Source organism: Melozone crissalis, unplaced genomic scaffold (assembly GCF_028551555.1).
Source record: "Melozone crissalis strain CALT ecotype California unplaced genomic scaffold, PUWL_Pcris_2 ptg000068l_1, whole genome shotgun sequence".
NCBI lineage: Eukaryota > Metazoa > Chordata > Aves > Passeriformes > Passerellidae > Melozone > Melozone crissalis.
This window is the reverse complement of record NW_026535846.1, coordinates 5,986,327-6,004,729: the sequence shown is the minus strand read 5'-3', so window position 1 is coordinate 6,004,729 and position 18,403 is coordinate 5,986,327. Positions and strand designations below refer to the sequence as shown.

Genomic DNA, 18,403 nt, shown 5'->3' with positions numbered 1-18,403 from the left:
ACGGTGGAATGTTTGTTTTTGTAGTACTGGATTTCCAAAATCCATGCTCTTTTTGTGGCTGACAAGCCCCCTCCTTTCTTTGCCTCATTCCTGCAGCTGTTGGAGGTCTGCACCCCTGCCTGGAAAACATGAGCACAGCACAGCAAAAATGTGCATCATTCATGTGCCAACAGACAATGCTTGGGAGAGTTACAAAGGAGGGAGGAAGAGGAGAAGGAGACCACAGTGCTGCAGTAATTTGCATTATTTCTACTTTCTTTGCAATAGTCACTTTTAGCTTTAAACTGTAACAGCTAAATATTTCATGGCAGCTTTACCACACTTCAGCATTGCTGAGTTTTCATTCACACCCCCTCATGACCAGGTAAAATTTGGCAGAGGGTCTCTGTTCTAACACATACTTTGATCTTATTTTGGTAGTATTTCATATATAGGAATGAACTGAAAAGCAGAATTTGTGTTGTAACCTGTTGCTTACCTCAGGGATTCCCTCCATGGTTTCATCCTTAGTGCTTTGTGCTGTGCAGAACCTCCTGAGAGCACCACTGGGATTCCTCTGGCCACCCCACACCACTCACCCTTCCTGGATCCAGCAGGAAGATGCAGCAGCAGCTCAGCTGGAGCAGGGCCTCTCCTCAGAGCAGGGCTGTGACTGCTGCCACAACCCAAAGCTGAGGCTGGACAAGTCCCAGGTTTGATTTTGTGCTCGCATTTGGGCTCTGCAGTGAGCACAGGAGCCAGCACAGGGCAGCCCACATGGAAATCCAGCTCCAGGCACTGGAAGCACCTTGCTGGGCCTCCACTGACAGTACCTGCAATTCTGCCCTGTGCTGAAGCCACACACAAACCTCAGTGTCCAACTGGGCAGTTTCACCATGCTACTTTTAGTGCTTGTAGGACCACAAACTGGAACGGAGGCACAATTCTGTTTGCCAGGGACTTCATTTGTACCTGTCTCAGTCTTCAAAATCCCCCTTGTATTGACATTAAATACATTAGTTGCCCACTATGAGGCAAGTTCTCTAAATGACAAGCAGTTGCACTTCCATTTTTCTTACTTGACTTGCACATTCAAATTTTCATCTTACTTTTTTAAGAGGGGCATTGAAGTTTTAACATAACAGTTCATCTGTGGCAATTTACTTCCTTACCAAGTTCACTTTGATGATGACTGGGTGCTTGTAGAACCACTAGACAAACACAAAAGGAGATTTAGAAACAAAGAGGAAATAGGAGAAATAGCTCAGATTCCAGATGCTAGAAGGTATTTTAATGCAGACCATTCTAAAAATCTGAAATAAGGACAACATACAAACTGGGAGCACTTGAAATATGTTTATTCAGCAGCTATTACAACCAACCTCCAAAAAACTGGAGTCCCTCTGGTTTCTGAACCGTGTCAAGTGATGAAAATGCCTTTAGGATGGAAGCTGGACAGTGCACTCCTTTCTGAGATATACATCTAACAGGGATTAATCTCTTTGAAAAGGCAAAATATAAATATATACACTCTAAATTCACAACAACAGCTTCAACTACGTTAATTCAAGTGGGGTAACAGTGGACAAACCCACATCATGTAAACTGCAGTCAGGAAAACCTCTGCTCTCTGCTGCTCCCTCCTGCTCCCAGGCCCCGTTCTGGTTTACATTCTGGGATGTGCCTCTGGCAGAGCTGGAACACGGAAGCGCTGAAGTGCTGCATCTCAGGGGCTGTGCACGGGACCAGGCTGGGGCTCTGCTCTCTACACGTTGCTCAAGGCATCCACACCAGGGAGAACCTTACCTGGGGGCACAGAAAACACAGCAGCAGGGTTAGGGACCTCTCAAACAACTCTGCAACATTCAAAAAGATGTAACGTTAAAAAGTGAATCAGGAATTTTAGGTTGAAAACAGAAGAGTTTGGCTCCACGTTGACTGTGGTGGTGTTCACAGGGGTCTCAGGAAGAGAGAGTCAGATCCTCATCTCTTGCATGTTTCAGAAGGCTGATTTATTATTTTATTATATATATTATATTAAAACTATTAAAAGAATAGAAGAAAGGATTTCATCAGAAAGCTAGCTAAGAATAGAAGTGGAATGATAACAAAAGCTCGTGACTCTCAGAGAGTCTGAGCCAGCTGACTGTGACTGGGCATTAATTTCAAACAACCAACATGGACCAATCAAGGATGCACCTGTTGCATTCCACAGCAGCAGATAATCATTGTGTTTCTTTTTCTCTGAGGCTTCTTGGGAAAAAAAATCCTGGCAAAGGAATTTTTTCAGAAAATATCATAGCTACAGTTGACCATGGTGGTTCCATGAACCTGCTCCACACAGTGAATCCACCCAGAGCACAGCTGCACTCAGATGTCAGCAGAGATTCCTAACACAGCCCAGCCATCAACTCTCAATTAACAGTAATGGCACATTTCTGTTCAAGTCTCTGCTAGGGCCAGATCCAAACACCCAACATCCTTTTCCATTAAATTTGATGGCAAACAGATTTTTGATTGGATTTAAAGAGTTGCTGCATACTTTCTTAAATCCCTAGTGGCATGTAAATAGAATTCTGGGGAGTGTGGTGGAAATTTTAAGAATGAATTAAGAGAAAAAGCCTCCTATGAGTCTCAGGTCTTTAAATAACTAAAACACTCAGGTTGAGACATTTACAGATATCTTTCCAAATGATGGAATCAAAGAATATTCTCAACTTTGAGTACTAGATTAATAAAGTACAACATTTTCTAAAGCATTTTTAGCTTTTTGTCCTACTTTAATAATGAACAGACACCACTCTGGTTTTCCCTTTCCTCAGGAAAACAACTTTCTAATGCTCAAGCTGTGCAGGACTGAATTGTAACACTGTTCACAACTCACTAGTTTGCTGAGTTTTCAGGGATTTTTCCCCTTTCTTCATCTTCAGAAGCTTTTCTAATTAGCCAGACTTCCGTTACATTTAAAAGATCACACACACAAACCCATATTTTGGGCCAAAACTTAGACAAGTTTGTGCTTTTGAATACACAGCGTTTCCTTCGAGCCATCTGCATTCTTTCCCTTCCCCATCACTCCCTAGGCAACAGAAACAAAAGCTCTGTCTCCCATCTTGCTCCTGCAAACAGCAGCTGCAAGGCAGTTTATTGAAGTTTCTCCTCTCCAGAGGAGTTGACAGCGTTGGATAATTTACACACACTGGGAAACGGCAAATTACCAGAGGAAATGAAAAGTCGTTTCGAGAACAATGGAACTCGTTACAAGAATCCCTTCAATCCTCTCCATTTTGAATTCCAAGCACCCTCGTGCAGGTTTGTCGGTGAGCACTAGAGGGCTCCCCAAACCCAAGGGAATTCCAAACAGGAAGACGAGGCTTTTGGCAAGAATTCCAGACTGTTCTGATGACGCTTCTCTATCAGAAACCGGGCATTTTCAACTGGCTGGCATGTCCTGAGGGATCAGTGACAAAATCCAGCCCACTCTTGTTTTCTATCCCAGTATTTTCCTTTCTGGGAGAAGCACACTCCGCTGTCTGCAGGAATATTCTATTTTCCTTCCTCTCTTCCTCTGTGAGGGTTACAGAACAGGAGAAGAGGAGCTTGTAGCTCCAAAGCTACATGTAACTAACTCCACATGGTGGCACAAAAAAGACATTCCTCTGTGTCCTGGTTTGATAAGGAAGTGAGTTTTTTGGGAGTTTGTGGTTAAATTAATTAGTGTTGAGATTTGAATATTGGTATTTGGTGTGGCTACTGAGGACATGGATATGTTTTTGAGAATACAGGGGGTTAAAAGTAAAATACTTTTAAGGGATTTTTTTGTTGTTGTTGTTTTGGTTGGTGAAAGAGGTTAGTATCAAACCATGACACTCTGTTGTTGTGCTTTCCTGATAAATGCTAATGGCAAAGCACCCAGAACTCCATATTTACTAACACAAATGAAGATAAAAGAGGATTTACCCTCTAGCAGCTCCAGGCTGGCTCCACCTCCTGTGCTGACATGGCTGACTTTATCCTCAGTGTTCCACTTGGCACAGCAAGTAGCTGTATCTCCACCACCTGTAGCACAAACAGAACCCGTGAGACACAAGAAATTCAGATTTTTGTCCAACTGAAGGACAGAGGAGAACTTGAGGAAAACAATTTGACCAATATTTTTATCACAGTGCTGGCCATCACAAGCTTCCTCCATGCATTTAGAAACAGAAGAACACAACTACTTACCAATAATGGTGATGCAGCCTTTTCCAGTAACTTCCACCACTTTGTCCATCAGGGCTTTGGTTCCTTTGGAAAACTTGTCCCACTCAAAGACTCCCACTGGACCGTTCCACACGATTTGCTTGGCCCTTCCCACAACTTCAACAAACTTCTTCACACTCTCAGGGCCACAGTCCAGGCCCTAAGGGAAGTGAGAGAAGTCATCACTGCTGAGCCCCAGCTCCAATCACCCATGCCCAGCCAGAAGCTTCCCCCTCACCCCAGACAAGAAACAAGGAGTTCTCTCCATTCACAGACAGATGTGCCAGCAGCTGCTGCAGGAGGGTGGAGTCTGGGGGAGGATTTATCTTCCTAACACTTCTCAATCTTCCAGTAAGTCAATTTTAAAATCAATGTCAGATTCTTGAAGCCTTAGTTAGAAAACTTTGCCAACCCTATTTAAATTCTAGTTAAATAAAAGGGATTTTTACTGCATTCAGATCTGCATGTTGGGAGAGGAATTTTGCTGTTTTAATCCAAATCTCACAGAAGCTACTTTAGACTTTAAAATTCAGAACAAACAAGAGGGCTTCAATTTCATTAAACCAACAGATTCCACACAGCTTGACTGCCCTCAGGAACATGTGCCAAGGCTCACAATTACTCTTTCTACTCTTTTCAGAGGTGTCCTACCCACCTTATTCCTCTCCCCTTGTCAGTCCCTTTCCCATTCAAACCTACCATCCAGCCAGCAGGAATGCCTGAAGCCACTGTGGCCTCCCCAGTCTGTGCATTCTCATCAAATTTGTCAGCAGTGATAAAGTCAACAGGCAGAGTGATCTTCACACCATTCTTCTCTGCCTTGGCCATCAGGTCCTTGACAATTTTTGATCCCTCTTCATCAAACAGAGAGTTGCCAATCTAAAGGAAACATTTGGGAAATTTAAGACAAGTGTTTGTTTAGCTCCTGGTCATGACAGAAGAGAACATCAGCACCCAAGCTGCTCAGACAGCAATTCTGGAAAGATTGTTTTCTTAAAGCACATGGAGAGACATGGCAGCAATCTGAGTTTTGCAAAGGGATTGTCAAGTAATTTCTCAGTGCTCCCTACTCTTGCGGAGAGCCAAGAGAGCCAGGGCTCAACCCCAGAACATGGAAGGGGCATTCAGACCACATTCCCCACTAGGAGCAGACATGGAATTGTTCTCCTCATACCTCCATGTTGTTGAGCACTTTGAGGAAGGTGAATGCCATTCCACCACCAATGATCATCTCATTGACCTTATCCAGCATGTTATTGATCAGCTGGATCTTATCCTGAACTTTGGCTCTGTAAGAGAGAAAAAGAAAAAACAATGAGTAATGAATATTGTGACTTTGGTATGTAAAGGCTGTTCTAGAGAATGATCAAAGAAAAGAATTGTTTGGAATGGGCAAAAAGAGAATTTTCCAAGTTAGCAAGCCAGCATTAAAATTAAACTTATTAGAAACATTCCATTCCTTCTTTTCTATTTAAATATAAACCTCATTTATAAGGGCTCATTTAGCCCTTTAGAGCCTGATTTCCCCTGACTGCCCAGCAGAGCCCATGCAGTCCCAGTTGCATAATGAGAGGTCATGTCAATTTACAGAGCCTGAGCACTCCTGTACCCTGAACTGGGGGAAAAGGTCACTGACAATGTCTGGACCACCTCATGGCTCTAACTGCTCTGCTGGCTCATCTGGGCAAAAAAATGCTGGGGACTGTCTTGATTTGGGGAATGACAATGAATAGCCAGATTGTATCATCACAGGAGCAGATGTATCAGTTATCTCCTCTCTAATCCACATCTCAGGAGTCAGCTACAAATCTGAACTGCTGGTAAACTAGAAAGGAAAGCACTTGCTTAAATAACATGTCATTTGTTAGGGCAGTTAGAGAAATACAGTCACAATGTTCTCGAGCCTTACCCTCCAAGAATTGCCAAGAAGGGTCTCTCTGGACTCTCCAAGGCCTTGGCAAAATAATCCAGTTCTTTCTTCATGAGGAAGCCAGCAGCCTTCTGAGGCAGATTGACACCAACCATGGAGCTGCAGAATTAAAGTAAAAGATGAGGAAAGGAAAAATTTCCTTTTCCTTTTTCACAGCATTACAAAGCCAACCCTTTAGTCAGCTGCAGCAATGAGAACAGCTAGCACCTGCATGAAAACACACACAGGGGCTTTGTTTTCCTAGCCTGATAAGACAGCTGTGCATGCCTCACTTCTGACATTGGTTTTGCACAGAAATATTGATTTGCAAGACATTTATCATCTCAACTAGTGATCCAAGATACTGAAGGACAAATAAGAATAGCCAAGAGCAGGAATATTTTCTTCCAAGAGTATCACTACAGTCTGCAAGTACACATATCCAAATATACTCCATGAAATAATAACTCTGGAGCAAATTATCTTTTGGAACAGAGGGCTGTTGTGATTGTAGGGCAATTTATACAAGCCCTAAGCAAGTAATCATTACATCTTTAAAGTCTAAAAAAATGCCAATGCAAGTGTGAAGATCTTGTTCCAGCTTTCTCTTGTACCCCAAGACAACTTGAAAGAGCATACACTGATGGCAACCTCCTCCAGTAAATCCACTATTGAGGAACACAGCACAATGACAGTGGGGTAGGACCAGAAGGAAGTCAGAACTCCTTGGGGGCAGTATTTGATGTTTCCACAGCAGATATTGTTCTGCAGTTCTGCCTGTGGAAGGGAAATGGGACCCACCTGTGAGCTCGGTGTGCAGTGCCAAAAGCATCATTGACATAGACATCTCCCAGTTTGGAAAGAGAGGCTCTGAAAGCCTCCACTTTTGCAGGCTCAGCCTTGATCTAAAAAGAGAAAGAAGGACAAGTTTGTACCCTGAGACTTTGACTCTGAACTCAAAGTCAGCTATTTGACTGAAACCCAAAGCAAAGGTCAGTTTGAGGAACTCATCAGCCCATCCAGTGGGTCACTGTCTTCATTTGCTTTTTCCCAGTCCAGCAGAAGCAACAAAGTTTAAATGGTTTAAATTCATTCCACTTTAAACTCCCCTAGACTGCTATTGCTGAAAACTGTTCACACTTCTGAACTGCAGCACCACAAACCTTCCAGTCTCTCTCCAACAGAGTTCCAGTGTTGTGTGGTGAACACAGGTAGCACAGGAAGGTGTGGAGAGACAAGGCAGGGATCAGGCTACACAAATTCATGCTCACTCACTGAACAAAGCAAGCATAATCTCCAAGAGATACAAGTAAAAAGCTGAGCTCCTGAAGGACTGATTTAGCAACTGCACTGAGGATTAACCAATGAACAGTCTGATAAAAGGCTTGCACACTGTAACAGGCCACAGTGAAAGCAGCCAGTGCTGGAAATGCAGATAAGTGCAGCATCTAGTGGGTAACGACAGGTGTATTTCTGTGAAAAGACTCCTCCAAGCATCCTACCAAATCCTCACAGGATGGCTTTTGCAGTCCAGCTCTCCCTCCCAGCATGAGGAGACAGCAGAGCTCACTGGGGCAGCAGGTGAGTGCTCAGGGGCAGCTGGCAGCCCCTTGGTGCAGGAACAGCCCAGACTGGAGCCAGGCCACCCCTCCCAAGGGCTCTGCTCGGTCAGCTCAGCACCCAGGGAGGCCTCTGCCAGCACCAGGTGTGACACCACAAGAGATGGCAGCAGGGCTCAGCACAGCTTTGGGGCCCTTTTTAGCAGAGACTGTGCAGGAGACAAGTGCAAGGGACAACAGAGATTCTACAACAATGCTGCCAATTGCTCCTTCACTCAGCAAACTGCCTGGCTGCAGAGACTAAGTGCTGCAGTTGGAACCAATTCCATCTGTGAGCAGAACACAAGAGGTTCTGACAGCAGGAACCACCACCACTGCATCTACTTTGGAAAAACACAGTTTAAGCAGCAGTCAGCAACCCTGTATTGCATCACTGTTTCCATAGCACTGACTGTCACCTCTGCTAGGACAGGCAGCTCTGACACTGGCACCTCTCCCCTGATGTGCTCAGTGCAGTGTGTGCTTCCATATGCACACACCCAGCTAAATCACCTGGGAATTACAGAAACACACAAAACCAAGGGACTGTCTCCCAGAGAAAATGAAATTCTTGCCCCACTCTTCTCCCTGCCACTATACCTGCAGTGAGTGACACACAGCTCTAGCAGTGAATAATTCCAGATTTGCTCAATTTCCCCCTGCCTTGTGCACAGGCTCACCAACTCTGTGCTGTGTTCCTAAGCTGCAGGAGTCCTGTGTCAGCCCATAAAGGGCACACTCCATGTCAGCATTCCCTCCAAGCACAGGATCTCTGTGAGCCAGCGGGGTCACCATCGCTAAGAAAAGCAGCTGTCTGGAGCAAGCACTCTGCTGACCTTCAGCAAAATGTCAGAGGTGCAAGGCAGCCTCCTTCTAGAGAACTGCTCTGAAGAGCAGACAGGCTTAGAAGGTTTGATAATCCCTGTGCTGCAGAAATATTAGCCATGTAACCCAAAAAGGAAGCATCATTCTTATGGGCCTGGTGGCAACAAACTGTCTCCAAATTTTAGACATCCAATACTGAAGCCTAACAAGCAGCAGTTTCTTGCACAGCTCTATTTTGTTTATTTCTCCTTTTTTTGACAGAGTCATCTATAGCCTTTCACTTGAGCTGTTTCATCTTGGAAATTCACTGCGCTCCACTCAAAGCTTTTGCCCAACAGTGGGACACACTGAACTAAAGATCTCTGACACCCTGTTAAGAGCAGGTTCACAATCAGTGTGTTAGAGAGGCCGCTGGCTCCTTGTCAATCTGCAGCAAACACCAGGTAAGACCAGAGCAGGCACACATGAAGTTTCACCTTGTTCCCTGAAGCATCTTTGCCTTTGCCTTCCTCTTCAACATGGAACCTGAGGTTCTCCAGCAGGATGACTGAGCCAGCAGCAGGATTGGCACAGGCATTCTCCACCTCAGCACCAACACAATCCTTCAGGAACAACACCTCCCTGCAAACACAACACACACTGTAACCTCACCAGTGGCCTCCTGGTGGAAAGAAAAACATCCAGGTCCCCCAGCAGGGAGGGCCTGGTGCACACCAGGCTGCTTTTGCACTTTACCTGCCCAGGAGTGCCTTCAGCTCCACAGCTACTGGGGCCAGGGAGAACTTGTCAGGCATGGGGACACCATCGGGGCGCCCCAGGTGGCTCATGAGAACCACGGACTTGGCCCCATGGTCCAGGCAGTGCTTGATGGTAGGAACAGCTGCCTTGATTCTGCAACAGCACACAACAGCTAATTAATAAGGAATCAATTAGTTTACCAGGCAAGCAGATTAGTACCACTTCCACGTGAGCCCCAGGAGCTGTCCCTCGAAAATGGCAAAAGAAACAGAGCACAAGAGCTGGACAGAACAATTCCTTAAGAAAACATTCTCCATGTTTTCTTTTAAAGAAAATTCTCCATCCCAGCCTGTTTGCATAGATTTCACTGTTACCTTCCAAGCAATGCAGGACATGCAATTAAAATGCATTTTGTAATCTAAGTTCTGCTGATTGCTCAGCTAAGAAATGCCAGGGCACACCTGACCAGTACCAGGCTCCCTGGGTTACGCTGGGATCCTGCACCAGTAGAGAAATGATGAGCAGTGAGAATATTGTGGTGAGCAAAGCTGGCATCTCCTGCAAGTGGCACACAAGCAGGGCAAGACAGCTGGCATCACTGTTTGTAAACTCCAGGGTTTTGTGTGCTGCACAGCAACAATTACTCTAACAAAGACAATAAGTTACCACAGCCCCAGGGTAAGCAGGAGGCACAGAGACTTCTGGATAGTAAGAGAGACAACTTTCACACACAGCCTAAGGGATGTGGCTGTGAAATGGCCACAGCCAATTTAAGAAATTTAAGTTAATCGCTAAAATAACATATTTTTTCCATATGCTTTCCACAGCAGCCACAGTGAGTATCAGCCTTGTATTTAAGTGTAGTTTACTAGCAACTGCAGGGAGTTTAATTAAAAATTGTTGGACTTTCTCTGACACCTTTAATATTCTGGTTTGAGCAGTGACAGCTTAATCATGGTAATGTTCCAGGAACTGGGATGAAGTCAGAGACACAGCAGACTTTGGGGCCTCCATTTGGGATGGAAATTACAGCTCACCTCTGATTGTTGGTTATTTTGTGATCCTTCATTGGAACATTGAAGTCAACCCTAAAAAAAAAAAATCAGAAGCAAAATTAAATATTCTACAGATTTATTTTATTACTTATTTAATTAGTTTTAAATATTCAACAAATGAGTGAGGGAACCTGCCAGTAAAGGTGTTGGCTAGAAAAGCAGTGTTACAATTAGAGTTAATGTTCACTTCTGCCCTACTGACAAGTTCTGTTCTGAAATCAATGTGTTATCAGCCATTTCTGCTTGTGATAACATCACAAATGCTAAAGTAACTCAGGAAAGCTGGGCCACCAACACATCCTAACGCTCAGGACCAGAGCAGCAGTAATACTGAGCAGGAAATAAACCCAGACACAACTTTTCATTTTTAAACATTATGATTTCAGACCCCAACGAGGAACATCCAAAGGAAAGGAAATGAACGACTAGTGACCTTGTGTCCTCAAATGAGGCTTCAGAAATACTTGGCTGGACTACTGTGGCCAGCAGGCAGTTGAAGGAAGCTTTAACTTCTGTCCTCTGCAGCTCTAATCTCCCTGCTGTGGCTTATCACATTCTCCCTGGAAGACCTGACTTGGATCTTGAGGTGACTTCCCGAGCCGTGCCAGCTGGAGCTGTGGCAGGGAGGAGTTTCAGGGCCTGGCATCCCTGTGCCCATGTGCAGGAAGCTGCGTTGCGTAACCGCGGAGGCAGAAATTGCTCCCAGAGCCACGGCAGGGAACACCCATGGCTGGGGCAGAGAGCAAAGCGTGCATCCTTCATCCTTCTATACATTAAAAACACTGCGTTCAGCAAGCTGCGTGAATGAATCCCCCCGCAGCCCACTCAGCACGTGAAACAAACGGGAAGAAAGGACAAAAGCTGCCAGCAAAACAGGAGTAGCTGAGCAGAAAGAAATTGAACTGGCAGCCCCACAGCACAGTGGTCGAGTTCTAGAAGGGGCAAAGAAAAGCATTATCCTAAAGGAGAGAATAAAAGGACAGTTTGCTTTACAGAGCCATCAAAACTACAAAAGAAAGGTCCAGCTCAGCCTTCTTCCCCCCTACCACTGAAATCTGAGCTCCCTGAGCCCTCTCTCCTCCCCATTCTCAACTTTTCCTGAAGCTTCGGCACTAGGGCCCGAAGCTAAGCAGGATGTGAGTAAGCCGAAATTACCATGAACATGAGGAGAAAAAGAAGAGGTATCGATTTTAGTACTACTGAGAGCACGTGGGGACTCGTTTCAGGAGACACTGAGCCTGGCAGCTCACCTGCTGGGTTTGGGTAGCCCCTCACGGAACAGCAAAATTAATTAATTAGCATTAATTAACGGAGATTTTGAGCGGGCAAACCCAGCCCACCGCCTGCCAATGCACGGCTGCTCTCTGTAACATGACTCAGAAATGGAAAAAAACCAGTCAGATGGCCAAAAAAAAAGTCAGGTACAGATTTCTACACAGAGATCTTTTGTTGTATCAGACTTAGAAAGTGCACGGAAATCCGGAGCAAGCTTCTTCAGTACTTGCTACATGGGCTGGTTTCCGATAATCAAATTAGGGAACTAGTTCAAAACAAGGTTGAAGAAACAAGGGGTAAGAAGAGCAAGTTGTGTGTCAGACTGTGACTAACAAGAGCTATATTTTTGCTATCCCTGCCTACTCACAGAGCAGATAACACACACACGGTAACCACGTTACAGTGACCTTGAACAAACTACCCCATAATTAAAGTATTTCGAGCAGGACGTATCACGAAGTACCTTCGTGCCCTTATCTCCCAGGACTTGGCAACAATTTTAACATGAGGTGTTCAGGCACTGATGCTTTATAAATAAGCAATGACTGCCTATTTTAGGTTTTAGACCAGGATGCGCTGAAAAAACCTGCGGTGACAGCCCAGCCCTGAAGTGCCCAAGGCCAGGCTAGAAGAGGTTTGGAGCAACCTGGTCTAGCAAAAGGTGTTCGTGCCCTTGGCACGGGGATGGAAAGAGATGGGCTTTAAGGTCCCTCCCAACCCAGGCCATTCTGTGATTCTGTAATTCGATTCCTGTTAAGAAATTAATTATTACTGGTATTTGGACAGCTGAGCAGAGCCGTATCTTCACTTTTTTATTGCAGTGCTTTTTTAATTTGCATTAAGAAAAAAAAAATTACTGAGAAGTAACCGTTTTTTGGGGTAGTTCCCTGGAATAAAAGCACGGCAGACTGGATGGACTTGCCCTGCAGCCTCCTGTGGCCGACACACGTGCGAGCAAGCGGGGTGATCCAGGGCCGGGATTTACACCCCGCCCGGCCGCCACGTACCCGCAGGGGAGCCGGGCCGGCTCCACGATGATGCAGGAGCCTCTCCAACACCCAGCGAGCGAAAAATAATGAAATTAAAGCCGCACAAATCGACATGCGCCAGGCTCGGGCAAGGGGCTGCTACCGGGGGGCACCGACCCGGCCCCAGCGTGGAGCACAGAGCAGGGCGGCCCTCAGGCGACGCACATTCCTCCCGCAACGCCTCACCTCATGACGACGCGCTTGCCCTTCACGTCCACCTTGTCCAGGGTGAGTTTGTTGGAGAGAGACATGTTTGCAACCCGCCGCAACCACACCGTCCCGCTCAACCTGCTCCGCTTCGCCGCCTCCGCGTTCTGCCGCAGCGCCGCCCGCGCCGCTACCACCCAGGGCATCTGGCCCCGCCCCTCCCGTCAGCGATTGGTCCGTGCTGTCCCCTCTGCGTTTTTATTGGTCAAACCTCCTATCAGTCAGCGGGCATCCCGTCTCTCAGGGGCGGGGCTACGGCGCCAGCCCCGGTCACGTCCCACACGCAGCCGCCGCTCCCTGAGGGCGCCGGCAGAGTGCGGGGTCCTGTCCCTGAGTAGCGCATTAACGGTTCTGCACCTTATCTGAGGGAAAATCACCCATAAATGGTGTCTAAACGTGTATCGGCTGGTGCGAATCCTTCACATGAAGGGCAGGCACTTCACGGCTGAGCCATAGGCCTGGGGCAGGCCATGAGTCGATTGTAAAGGACGAGACAAAACTCGGGATATTTTTAAGTGGCCTACATAAATACTTCTCAAGACAAGTGGGGACAAAACAACTGTTTGAAGGGATACACCTTGCAGCAGCATGGTTTAGTAGAATCACGGAGTGGTTTGGGTTGGGAGGGACCTTAAATATAATTTCATTCCACCCCCTGCCGTGGGCAGGGACACCTACCGCTATCCCAGGCTGCTCCAAGCCCCAGTGTCCAACCCAGCCTCGGGCACTGCCAGGGATCCAGGGGCAGCCCCAGCTGCTCTGGGCACCCTGTGCCAGGGCCTGCCCACCCTCACAGGGAAGATTTTTTTTCCTAAAACCTGATCTCAACCTACTCTCTTTCAGTTTGAGTCCATTCACTCTTGTCCACTCCAGGCCCATGTCAATAGTCTTTCTTCCTCTTTCTAGTAGGTTCCCTTCAGGTACTGGAAGGCCACAAAACCTTCATTTTTCTAGGCTGAACAATCCCAGTTCTCTCAACGTTTCCTCATAGGAGTAGTATTCCATCCCTCTGATCATCTTGGTGCCTCCTCTGGGCTTGCTCTGTGTCCTTCCTGTGCAGGGACCCCAGAGCTGGAGGCAATCCCTGCCTTCCGCCAGGTCACAGCCATTCCCCTTTGTGTCACTCCATGCCTCCATAGCAGGTTCTGGGTGCAGCCCAAAATCACCTGCCCCAACATACGTGCAGCCCCTAACGCAGTGCACTGTGCTGTGCATTGGGTGACAATAGCACAGGGCAATGCACTGTACTGGGTGAAAAAGGAGCTCATGGTCTTTTGTGTTTTGCCCATAGGATAGGCCTTTCTGTTGCTGACAGGGTTATTTTTTTGCCACGCTCACAAAAATGTACAGATACCGCTGAGAAAGTGGTGGTGACAAAATCAGTTCTCTGCTGACAGGATGGTGCTGGAGGGAGTCAAGAGAAGGGCAGCAGAGCTGGGGAAGGGTCTGGAGAGTCAGTCCTATGAGGAGCAGCTGAGGGAGCTGGGGAAGGGGCTCAACCTGGAGAAAAGGGGGATCAGGAGGACCTTGTGGCTCTGCACAGCTCCTGACAGGAGGGGACAGCCCAGGGGGTCGGGCTGTGCTCCAGGGAACAGGGACAGGAGGAGAGGGAACGGCCTCAGGCTGGGCCAGGGGAGGGTCAGGTTGGACATCAGGAAGAATTTCTCAAGGAAAAGGTTGTTGAACATTGCAATGGGCTGCCCAGGGAGGTGTAGAGTCACCATCCCTGGAGGTGCTCAAGGAAGGACTGGATGTGGCACTCAGTGCTCATTGATAAGGCAGTGATCGGTCAAAGATCAGATCCAGTGGTGTCAGAGGTCTTTTCCAACCTAAAAGATTCTGAGTCAAATGAGCACACACTGACAAGAAATGAAACACAAAGGTTCCTAGAGAGCCAGACTAGTGAAAACACCCAGCCTGAGGCAGAAGAGTGTGAGTCTCCTGCTGCAAGACTCAGGAAAGCCTGGATGGGCCTCCCAGACATGTTAAAGGTATCAGTCCCAACAGCAATAAACCCTGAAATACACAGGTGGGAACAAACTGAGGGTGACATGAAATCTCCTGTGAGGTGGTCACCAGTTAGGATGGAGGAGACCAGGAACATCCCTTTAGTTTGTCAGTGTGTGGCACTGTAGTTTATCTCATATTGCTGTAAATCTACAATCAAGGTTCAAATTAAATAAGGCCCAGTAATGGTCTCAATGTTGGCTGCAGAGTAAATCTGGGGGGTACCCAGGGGTCCCTCCTGTGACACAGCAAATCAGAGCCAACCTTGCTGCCACCAGGTGGGTCCTTGTAACCCAGAGCCCCTGGACAGTGCTCTCAGTGTCCCCTGGGGGCAGGGACACCTGGAAGTGTCAGTGTGAGTGCAGCCTTCACCAAGGCCTGAGAGTCAAATCCTAACAGAGTCCTGAGCCCAGCCTCCCCTCAGGAGCTGGGAATGCCCACTCAAAGCACAGCTGGCCAGAGCCACTTCTAATCCAAGCCAGAAGCACAAGTGACAGCAGGTGGACAAACCTTAGAGGGACTCCAGTGAGGAGATAGGGGAGGCTTCTCTGGATCCACAGGAGCTGTAACTCTTTAACTGTTCTGAAATTAATCCCTTTCTTTCTTCCTGTACTACTTCATGCTGTGCTGCTTTCTCCAAAGGCAAAGGTTAAATTCCTCAATGCTGACTCAGAAAGGAAAGCTCTTCCCAGCTGCAGCCCACAGCCCTGCCTTCCCTGGGAAATGGCTTCATTCATTAGGACAAGGCTCTCATTTCAAAAGCTCTCCTGTCACCTCCTAGGGGAAAAAATGTGTGAAGCAGGAATGTCACAGTGTGTGGTGGCACGAACACAGTATCCTGTGTTTTGGGAAAGCCGTGTGCCACAGCTGAGGGACAAGGGACAGCAGGACACTGGTGAATCCCCAGGTAGACAGGACATTCAGCAAGAAAGGACCAAGCAAGCCATAAATAAAAGTGACCAAGAGGAATCTACTCCACAGGACCAACTCCACTATATCCCATAGGTTAGGAGAGTACTGGATAAGAGCCTGGAACAATCTTGGTGCACTTATAAAGATCACTGTTCTGGCAGAAATGCAGCTCACTCGATGTTGTCTGGTTTTATCATTGTTTGCTTTTTCTCCATTTTTTTTGTGTGAAGAACATGAGATAAAGGAATAGGGAGGATGTCACATGAGAACTTGAGGTGGCAGAATGCAATTACAGATGGGAAATGGCCCAAGCATGAGAATTTGTGTCTTATAAAAGGAGTTATAAAAAACAGGGAAGAAATACAGACACACACTCAAAGCTCACTTCCATGCTTGAGGCACCTCTCTGTCCTTCCCTCCTGTTGTGAAATATTTAGAATATACTGCAAATATTTAAAGAAAAAAAGCCCATGCAAACAGTTCAACCCCTGCACTTTTAAATTAACCAGTGCAGCAAAGCCAGGAGGGCAAAGGGCTGGTAATGACAAACCCAAGGAGCTGGAGTTGGACCTGTGACCATCCCAGGGAGTCATTCCTAGGAACATGAAGCAGCAGCTGCACTTTAGACTTGCACATCCCTCTCCTGTGTGATCCTGCTTCATTTATCCAACAGGAACAGGACTGGGCAAGTTTAGGCAGACCAAAGGCTCTGGAGCACTAGGGTGTGTTTGCGAGACCAATAATCTGCATCTCCATCCGTGCCCCGTGACCCAGGCTGCAGAAACTTCCTGCTTTTGGAGCCACCCACTGCAGTTTAACCTCCCTTTAAAAACAGGCAGCGGCACAAGTCTGAGTGCTCTGATCTCCCTGCAGTGGGAGATGGGCAATATCCCAGCACAGGGATCGTGTAGGAAAGATAAAGAGCACCCAATCTGGAACAACTGCCTGAAAAACAGGCACAGTGCCCAGAGAACGAGGGCAGACAGCTCCTGGCTGCTCCCTCACCTGGCCAATGCCTGCAAATGTCATTCCCAACACCTGCAGGGACAAAGGCTTCAGGCTGTCCATGCATGGAATTGAATGAGGGGTTAATTAAAAAATGCTTCAGAATCTTCTGTGTCTCTTTTTCCTGCACCCAAATTTGTGTGTGTGTACAGCTCTCCATAAAAAATTATTTAGAGATGTGTTTAATGGGATACAGGCAACCCAATCTTACCTGGTCAGCAGTTTTCCTTCATGACCAAGCAGACATGGTACAAATTCACAGCTACTACTGAAACTGTCCAGTCAACTGGAAGAAAAAAACCCCTCACATTGCCCATAGCACAGCTCTGCTATCAAGGCAGATGCTGAATTTGGAATCAAGAGTCTGACCTTAAGGGCTTGTCATACTCCTCTGCAGAGATGTGCTCTAAAAATGTTACTTAAGAAGAAAAGAAAAAAAAAAAAAAAAAAAGAAAGAGTATTTTAAAAGATGATGTAGCCACCCTGAACTGGAAGCATCAAAAACCCAGGCAGGACCTGCACTCTGGTGAAATGGAAAATGGATTCCATGAAGCCTGCAAAGGTGATGCTTGAGGCTGCAGAGGCTCCAGTGTGAACCATGGCTGTGGCAGGCTGCAGGAACACAGCATTGCTCTGTCCCTCTAGTGCCACAGACAGTTTTAAATGAACATGAATCCTAATTATCTACAGTATCATTTTCTATCAGAGCCCTTAAAGGTGGCATTTGTTCCACTGATTTTTACAATGTAGACTGAACCTCAATTTGATGATATACTTTACCCATTTTTCCCTAGCAAAACAGTGCTATGGAATGAGAGAGCTCTGCTCACCCCTCACCCATCCTCACTGCCACCAAGGGAGGTGAGGCTCTAAACTGAGCTCAAGGAAAACTGAAATCAGGGGCTTGTAACAGAATTGACTCTGGGACAGCTCATGGTTTCACTTAGGAAACATCACTGACTTGACAGGTTTCAGGAAAGGAGAGAATTTTAAATTTTAAATCCCAAGAGAGTCTTAACAAGTTTTAGTTCTATATTAAAGTTTATATTTCTTGAATCACAATGAAGGGTGTTGGCCAGACAAATGCAGATTTTTGTATCACAGCTTAGTCCATAGGATTTGGGGCTTCATGGCTACTTCATGAGGTTTTTATTTCTTTATTTTTAATTCAGTCAGGGCTAAAACAAAAGTTCCATTTGAAACAAGAAGGTTCACACACTGCCTTAACTTGAAGTGACTCAAGGCCTAAATTGTTTCAAGTATTTTGGTTACTACTTTTGTGGAACAACCCTGCATTTTCCAAACCAGTGCTAAAATTGTGGGTTTCCACAGCTGATGGAGCATACTAGGCCTGAGGCAGGTTAAGAGGATGAAATTACAGGGTTGGATCTTAAGGAAAAGCAAAATTCTTCATCCTGGAAACATTTGGATACAACTCGAACCTGACTTGCTCAGTGAAACCAGTGACAGAACAAGGGTTAATTGGCACAAACCAAAATGGGAAATTTCATCCCAACACAGGAAACCCCATTTTTACTGTAAGGGTGAGTGACCCCTGGAAACACCTGCCCAAAGGGCTGGGGATGTTACAAACCTCAGTCCTGGGCTCTGCTGGGACAGTTC

The 18,403-nt window shown here is 46.5% G+C and overlaps 1 protein-coding gene across 1 annotated transcript; it reads right to left on the bottom strand.

The window, feature by feature from the left end:
* Positions 1-1,316: 1,316 nt before the first annotated feature.
* Positions 1,317-12,970, bottom strand: PGK1 (phosphoglycerate kinase 1). Its single transcript, XM_054289833.1, has 11 exons — positions 12,836-12,970; positions 10,329-10,379; positions 9,289-9,444; positions 9,030-9,174; positions 6,932-7,035; positions 6,131-6,250; positions 5,396-5,510; positions 4,921-5,100; positions 4,204-4,381; positions 3,940-4,038; positions 1,317-1,785 (listed from the first exon to the last, which is right to left on the bottom strand). The coding sequence occupies exons 1-11, from the start codon at positions 12,898-12,900 to the stop codon at positions 1,745-1,747; spliced, it is 1,254 nt and encodes a 417-aa protein (XP_054145808.1). The 5' UTR covers positions 12,901-12,970; the 3' UTR covers positions 1,317-1,744.
* Positions 12,971-18,403: the final 5,433 nt, after the last annotated feature.

Bases quoted from the DNA above. Each gene is read 5' to 3' on its own strand.
- PGK1 (XM_054289833.1), bottom strand. From the start codon at position 12,900: ATGTCTCTCTCCAACAAACTCACCCTGGACAAGGTGGACGTGAAGGGC. The intron at 5,101-5,395 runs GTATGAGGAGAA...TGTTTCCTTTAG, and splicing joins AAGTGCTCAACAACATGGAG to ATTGGCAACTCTCTGTTTGA. The intron at 4,382-4,920 runs GTAGGTTTGAAT...CACTTCCCTTAG, and splicing joins GCATTCCTGCTGGCTGGATG to GGCCTGGACTGTGGCCCTGA.